General features: G+C 53.0%; 1 protein-coding gene and 1 long non-coding RNA gene across 3 annotated transcripts; both read left to right on the top strand.

Moving 5' to 3' along the window:
- Window positions 1-2107: 2107 nt before the first annotated feature.
- Window positions 2108-3752, top strand: LOC148378128 (uncharacterized). Its single transcript, XR_015856154.1, has 3 exons — window positions 2108-2293; window positions 2418-2531; window positions 2763-3752. It is a non-coding gene; the product is annotated as an uncharacterized LOC148378128 (long non-coding RNA).
- Window positions 3753-3825: 73 nt separating this feature from the next.
- On the top strand, window positions 3826-6946 carry LOC148378127 (janus kinase and microtubule-interacting protein 3-like). 2 transcript variants are annotated; one of them, XM_088368003.1, is made up of 14 exons: window positions 3826-3879; window positions 3964-4034; window positions 4171-4275; window positions 4420-4533; window positions 4615-4734; window positions 4960-5022; window positions 5109-5207; window positions 5289-5522; window positions 5643-5708; window positions 5770-5838; window positions 5915-5992; window positions 6049-6282; window positions 6362-6487; window positions 6857-6946. In XM_088368003.1, exons 5-13 carry the CDS (start codon window positions 4666-4668, stop codon window positions 6476-6478), a joined length of 1029 nt encoding a protein of 342 aa, XP_088224129.1. In that variant the 5' UTR covers window positions 3826-3879; window positions 3964-4034; window positions 4171-4275; window positions 4420-4533; window positions 4615-4665; the 3' UTR covers window positions 6479-6487; window positions 6857-6946. The 2 variants fall into 2 exon arrangements, with proteins under 2 accessions (XP_088224129.1, XP_088224128.1); XM_088368002.1 differs by lacking the exon at window positions 6857-6946 and having other exon boundaries at window positions 6049-6501.
- The last annotated feature ends 256 nt before the right edge of the window (window positions 6947-7202 follow it).

Here is a 7202-nt window from a genome sequence, read left to right as displayed (position 1 = left end):
CTCAGTCAGTCCGGGTCGGACAGAACACCTCTGATGTCATCACCCTCAGCACAGGCTCCCTTCAGGGCTGCGTCCTGAGCCCCCTGCTGTTCACCCTGATGACACACGACTGCGTCCTCAGGTTCACCACCAATCACATCGTGAAGTCAGCAGACGACACAACGGTGGTGGGGCTCATCAGAGACAACAACGACCTGGACTACAGAGAGGAGGTGGAGCAGCTGGTGGGCTGGTGCAGAGAAAACACCCTGATCCTGAATGAGGAGAAGATGAAGGAGATCATCGTCGACTTCAGGAAAAAACAGCCTCACCACGCTCCACTGATCATCAACAGCTCAGCTGTGGAGGTGGTCAGCACCACCAAATTCCTGGGGGTCCACATCACAGAAGACCTCACCTGGACTATGAACACTACGGCACTGGTCAAGAGGGCACAGAAGCGCTTGTACTTACAGCGGAGGATGAGGAGAGCCCACCTGCCCCCACCCATCATGAGGACGTTCTACAGGAGCACCATAGAGAGCATTCTGACAAGCTGTCTCTCTGTGTGGTGTGGAGGCTGCACCGCCTCCGATTGGAAGAACGTGAGGAGAGTGGTGAGGACAGCAGAGAGGATCATAGGGGCTCCTCTTCCCTCCATTCAGGACATTTCATCTCAGCGCTGCATGTCCCGTGCCCGTAACATCATCAATGACCCATCACACCCCCACCATGGACTGTTCTCCCTGCTGCCCTCTGGGAAGAGGTTTGCAGCATCCGCTGCAGGTCCACCAGGTTCTGCAACAGCTTTTTCCCTGCTGTCATCAGACTGTTGAACACTAGAACTGTTGAGCTCTAAACTGAACTCTGCATCACACATTCACAGAACTGTACTTTATGACACTACGGACCTCTATCTTGCACTATCTCGCACTACCAACTTTACTGAACTTGTATAAACCCTTTAAATAGAAGTTTAATACATGGTTTAGCATTCCTCTGCACACTCTTGAATACTGTTTTGCCTACTTGCACTATTGCATAATTATCACTGCTGCACTTTATACTTATTTTTAATATATATATATATATATATAGTATATATGTATATATATATATTTTCATAGGATATGTTACTTCTATTCAACTGCAATATCACTACTTTGTTGTAAGACGTATGCAACGGAATTTCGTTTTGTATGCACCATGTGCAGACAAGATGACAATAAAGTTTGTCTAAGTCTAAGTCATGTCAGGTCAGCTGTCTGGAGAGAGAGAGAAGTCAGGACCTGCGGGCGGAGCACCACCGTGCCACCGCCGCCATGACGGAACTCAAAAGCAAACTCCATGAGGAGAAGCAGAAAGAGTTAGCCATTACCAGGGAGACATTACTGCGGCAGCATGAAATGGAGCTGATGAGAGTGATCAAAATCAAAGATGGAGAGATCCAGCGACTGAATGCCTTGGTCCTCAGCCTGAGGGACGGCTCCATGGACAAGGTGATCCGCTCTATCCGTGTCTGACTATCCGCACGCCACGTCGGGCTTCGATGCGGCCGCTACCGTATTGTGTAGCTTGTCCCCAGTAAGCGTCGCGGCGCTCCGTTGCGGTCTCAACGGCCCGGTGTGGCGCAATGTCTGCTCAGGTGAGGAGGGGGGGCGCTTTGCTGGCGGAGGTGGAGGAGACGCGGCGGTGTCGGGAGACCGAGCGGTGTCGCCTCCACCAGGAGCGCGGAAGAAGCCCTGGCAGCGGCCCAGCAGGCCTGGCAGTCCCGAGCGGCCGAGCTCCGATCGGCTCATCACCAGCATCGGGAGGAGCTGAGCCGAACCAAGAGAGACTGCGAGAGGGAGATCCGCCGACTGGTAGGACTGATCAGATGCGCGGTGCGTGGCTATGTTCCCAATTTCGTTGTATACCTGCAGTGCAATGACACCTAAGGCATTCTATTCTATTCTATTTCACAAGAAGAAAATGTCCGGTTGCTCGCTTCGCTTTTGTCACAGCAAAGGTGTTCTAGTCGATTCCAGAAAAAAATTGGCCGGTTGCTCTCTTTGTTTTTGTCACAATTCTGGCAAATGAGTTTGCCCGCCTGCCTGAGCGCTCCCCGTTTGTACATCCAGACGGATGAGATCAAGCTGAAAGACAGAGCGGTTAGTGTTTTGGATGAAGCCCTGGGGCCGGCCACGTCCACCGCCTTCAGCTGCAGACTCAGGCTGCCGAGCAGCAGATCGCTGCCCTGAGGGATTCCCAAAGGGCGGGCCTAAACTACCCTGGAAGTGGGGTCAACGCCGCTACTAGCAATCCTCTTCATTGCGTAAGCCACCTCATCACACACTTGCAGTACGCATGACTTAGTTCGTTGCTGGAGGAAGGTAGCACAAAAACAGTTTTGAACTTTGAACGAGTGCTTGTGTGTGTGTGTTGCGGGGCGTTTTCAGTCTCAGGAGGATCGGGACACGCGACGGTTTCATCTGAAAATCGCTGAGCTCAGCGCAGTCATCAGGAAACTGGAGGATCGAAACGCCCTGCTTTCTGAAGAGCGCAATGAACTGGTAATTTATTGACGGCACGCTTGAAGGTTTGCGCTACGTTTGATGCGCGCCATCCAGCGAGGCACCCATTGCGCTTGCTTATTAGTTGAGCGGCGCGGCGAGTCGGTTGCCTGGTAGATGTCTTTTATTGGGAGCCAAAGCCACGATTCCGTTCAAACCGATGCAAAAGGAATGGATACGTTCTGGCCCGCGTGTTGTGCGTCTTTCACATCCCGCACTTCATGCTTGCAGCTAAAGCGACTGAGAGAAACAGAAAGCCAGTTTCTGCCACTCCTGTACAAAAACAAACGCCTGAGCAGGAAGAATGAAGAACTCTCGCTGGTGCTGTGTCGCCTTGAAAACAAAGTGCGCTTTGTCACCCAGGAGAACGAGGAGATGGCAAGCTTGGTAAGTCGACGCGGACAACGGCGGCGTGCCAACAGAGTCCACTGCATTTGTGTTCCACAGAGAAGGCCTAGTTCGCTCAATGACCTGGACCGCGGTTGCGGCCAGCAGGACGGTGAAATGGAGTTCCTTCAAGTTGTGGAGCAGCGGCACATCATCGACGACTTGTCCAAGGTCTTCAGGCAGGCGACTCGGTGCACGTACGGCAGCGCCGCGCTCGCTCGCTGTCGCCAGGAAACCTTTTCCGTCCAAAGCTTGGCCGGCGGCCGCCATCCAAAAAATTGGCCCCTTAAATTCCGACCTTTCAAGCAGGAGCATTGTGCGCACGCGTTTGAACACGCTTTAGACTTGTTTTGCCGTTTTCAGCAGCTCAAAGCTCCCGTTTTGTCAGCGCCTTTGCCACTCGCTGTGCGCTGAAAACGACGGACTTGCCCGGCTGCTCAGCCCGTCAACCATGAGCCGCGAGCGCGACGTCATTGTCCGTAGGCAGCTAGTGGCAAAATGCACCCTGTTAGAGTTGCGCTCGCTCCAACTTATTTTGCAAGAACCACACGGGAGACAAGTAAGTTCTTTTGGACACCTGCAGGTGGAGAGTCCATCCGTTGTACGAATGAAGTCTGACTCTCGGCTCCTGCACGAGCATTTTAATTAAGAGAAACAGGGTGGGTGTAAGAGTGGATTGAATAGAGGAAGCCCTTGACCTCTAGTCAAAACATAGCAAGGGGTGTTTTACGACTTTGTGTAGGAAGGGATAAGCGATAGGGATAAATAAGGGATAAATAATATTATTTATTACAGGTCGCAGTCAAAGTCAAAGCAACACAATGATACGATAAAGATAATCTGGAAAACCCTGACACACCCTGTAGTTGTCACTTTTGGAAAAGACGAGCGTCCCTCCAATCATCGCCGGTGACGTGTTTTTCAGGCTCTGGAGACAGGAGCTCATGTCAGAAATGTCATTGTGAGTCGCGTTTGTTTCTGCGCCGGAGCCGTTCGTTCCCTTTGCATCCAAAGAATCTCAAAGGCGGATTATTTGTGTCGACAGGAGAGAGATTTGCTGCTACGATACCGACGTCGAGAATCTCTGAGGAGGAACAAAGCGTGAGGTCCTGCAAGGTGAGTCTGTTTGTTTGCGGCTGCTTGGTGTTGCGCAAGATGAAATGGCCTTTTTCTCGCTATCGTTCCTCTCGTCGATTCATCGTGAGGTGTCGCTTCAGTTTGTTCAGAGAGATGTTTGCTTCCGCGCCCGCAGGTCATCGAAACATTTTACGGCTACGACGAAGACGTGTTGGTGGACTCGGACGGATCGTCCTTGTCTTTTCACACCGACAGAACCCCCGACACGGAACCCGAAGAGGTAGCCCGCCATTTCTGCCAGCGTATTGGCACCAAACATTCCTCTTCAGCCTGGAATCGGACTCGTCTTTGCGTCGCGGGTGCTTTGTCGCCGGTCTGACTGATTCTGGTACTAGTGCTGTGTTGCATTGGTGTGTGCATGAAGAGGCGGAGCTTCGCTACCGCCAGCTGACGCAAGAATATCAAGCGCTGCAACGAGCCTACGCTCTGCTAGCCCAGACCAGCGAAAGGGGACTACGACGCCGAGAAGGAGATCAAGGTGGCGCCCCTTCCCGCAACCCCCGGCCGGGTCGCAGCCTCCCCGTTCTCACCCAGCCTCGGGTGTTCTCTGGTCTGAAAGGAGGAGGAGGAGCCTCCCTCCTCCTCCTCCTTTCAGACCAGAGAAAAGCTGATGGTAGAAATGGGTCACTATCAAAGCAGAGTAGCAGATCTGGAGTCAGCGCTGAAGCAACAAGGACAGGTAAGCTCATCAATGAGCACACCTTTTTCTCAGACAAAATAGCTACATTCTTCAGTCACTCATCCGTCTGGCATTACTGGACCAACCCCCCCCCCCCCCCCCCCCCCCCCGAACGTGGCTGGGAAAATGCGGAGAAAAGCAAATGTCATTTTCCAGTCAACCAAAGAATTTGTGGATGAAAATGACACAACATTCCAAAGCTGTCCACGCGTTTGTCTCTTCTAGAATGTCAAGTGGGTGGAGGAGAAGCAGCTGCTGCGTCAGAGCAATCAGCAGTTGGCCGAAAAGGTGACGGAAAGAAAGGCGCTGGGCGGAGTCGCTTGGCGTCACACCTGTCGGGAAGCCCCGCAGATGAGGTCTGACTGTCTTTTCAGGTCAGGCGGATGGAGGCGGAAGAAGCGCGTCTGAAAGAGCACATCCAGGATATCCGAGACCAAAACGAACTGCTTGAGTTCCGCATCCTGGAGCTGGAGGTGGGAAGACTCGCACAAGCGTGTTGAGGCCAGAGATGTGACGGATGGACGGACGGACGGATGCATGCCTCTGCCTTTCAGGAGAGGGAGTGGCGCTCCCCCGTCTTGAAGTTTCTGCAAGTCCGTTTCCCAGACGGCCTCAGCCCTTTGCAGATCTACTGCGAGGCCGAGGGCGTGAGCGTACGTAAGGCGTCCCTCGCAACCCTAACCTTAACCCGAGGTCCCAGAACACCTTACATTGCTCCTTGCGCCTTTCCCCCGGACATCGTCATCAGTGATCTGATGAAGAAGCTGGACATCCTGGGCTATAACGCCGTAAGTGTATGTCGAACTCCTTATGTTCGCACTCCACGAGACTCGGCGGCTCAAATGTGACTTTTGGAAGGCTTTGCGCTGAAAGAAGCTTGTTGACGCTGTGCCTTTGGGCTCTTGCAGAATCTCACCAACGAGGAGCAGGTGGTCGTGATTCACGCCAGGACCCTTCTCACCCTAGCCGAGAAGGTAACGCGCACGTCCACGCACGCTCTCGCATTCTGCTTATGTGACAGCAGCCTTTCCTCAGTGGTTAGAATACATCAAAGTGACCAAGTCAGCACTTCAACAGAAGATGTTGGACATTGAAAGTGAGAAGGTAGACAGACACGCGACATCAGCCAAGGGGAACTCCGGCAATGTGCCCCAACAATTCTGACCTTGAGCTGTGCTAGGATATGTTCTGCAAACAGAAGGGCTACCTGGATGAAGAGTTGGACTTCAGGAAGTGTTCCATGGACCAGGCTCATAAGGTAAGCCGCCCTCAAATCTCCCGCCGGACCACTGATGGACGAGGATTGCGGCCCAGAGGATCCTGGAGCTGGAGGCCATGTTGTACGAGGCGCTACCGCAGCGGGACTGCCCCGCCACGGACGGCGAAAAAGCCAGCCACGCTGGCGTGAATGACGTGCTGACGGCGGATCAGAGAGAAGAGCTTAGGAGCGCCGTGGACCAATGGAAGCGAGCCCTGATGTGCGAGTTGAGGGAGCGCGACGCTTGCATCCTCCAAGAGAGAATGGATCTGCTGCACAGCGCGCAACAGGTAAGGGCCCAAAGCCAGCCCGGCACTTACTTGCACGCTTACTGGCTTTTGAATGCCACTTTCCATTTGTCCGTCCTAGAGGAACAAAGAGCTGAAAGAATTCATCGAAGCTCAGAAGAGACAAATCAAACAATTGGAGGAGAAGTTTCTGTTTCTCTTTCTATTCTTCTCCTTGGCCTTCATTCTGTGGCCCTAACACCAGCTGGTGAGTGAGCTCCAGCGGCACCGCACTCGACACCTCCGATACACTGCCAGCCGGTCTCAGACGTTGGCAGACGCTCCGATGCCAACGTATACCCCCCGCCACGGTGACAGAGGCACCGCGTCACACCGGCGCTCATCCAATCAGAAGGCAGGAAAAGCAAATTCACATGCAGGGCACTTTTGAACCAGAAGAGAGCGCCACAAAAAACGGTTGTTGCCCCAAACGCGCACTAAAAAGGGTCAGAATAACAAGAGTCCCACTGGCCAGCCGGGGCCACCCGTCCAGCTGTTTCTTCAGGGGGGAAAAAAATTGGAGTCACCGGTGAGTACATTTTGCATTTAGCTCTGCTTTTCTGCTTCTGTCTTCAAGTGTGTGGCATCCTGCGATCAAAGAGTCAGCCAACCCCAAAGCGGTTGACCTCAACGTCCCACCACCATGCCTACCAGAGCAGGTGACGTGATGCTTTGGACATCCTTCCGTCTCAGATGCCCAAAAGTACTCTTTGCCACATCTGCGGCAATACGGTGTCTTTTCAAAGGTGCAAATAAATCCAGCGTGGGCGGAACACGCACGTCTTCGGTTTTTCCCGCTTTGTTTGTGTGACAGCTGTTGTGAAAATTTTATACAAATAAAGTTGTATAGTACAGGTTTGGCCAAGCCGCAACTCCCGAACCGCATGCGGCTCTTTTATGTTCATATCAACATTTGTGTGTGT

Source organism: Syngnathus floridae, unplaced genomic scaffold, assembly GCF_059516105.1.
Source record: "Syngnathus floridae isolate MCC-2025c unplaced genomic scaffold, RoL_Sflo_1.0 HiC_scaffold_63, whole genome shotgun sequence".
Taxonomy (NCBI): Eukaryota; Metazoa; Chordata; class Actinopteri; order Syngnathiformes; family Syngnathidae; genus Syngnathus; species Syngnathus floridae.
This window is presented reverse-complemented; position numbering and strand designations above follow the sequence as displayed.

What these genes read in the sequence shown, in the direction of transcription:
- LOC148378127 (XM_088368002.1), top strand. Translation starts at nt 4,666, where the DNA reads ATGGTAGAAATGGGTCACTATCAAAGCAGAGTAGCAGATCTGGAGTCA. An exon ending in CGCTGAAGCAACAAGGACAG is followed by an intron (nt 4,735 to 4,959) that starts GTAAGCTCATCA and finishes TGTCTCTTCTAG; the next exon opens with AATGTCAAGTGGGTGGAGGA. An exon ending in CCATGGACCAGGCTCATAAG is followed by an intron (nt 5,993 to 6,048) that starts GTAAGCCGCCCT and finishes ATTGCGGCCCAG; the next exon opens with AGGATCCTGGAGCTGGAGGC.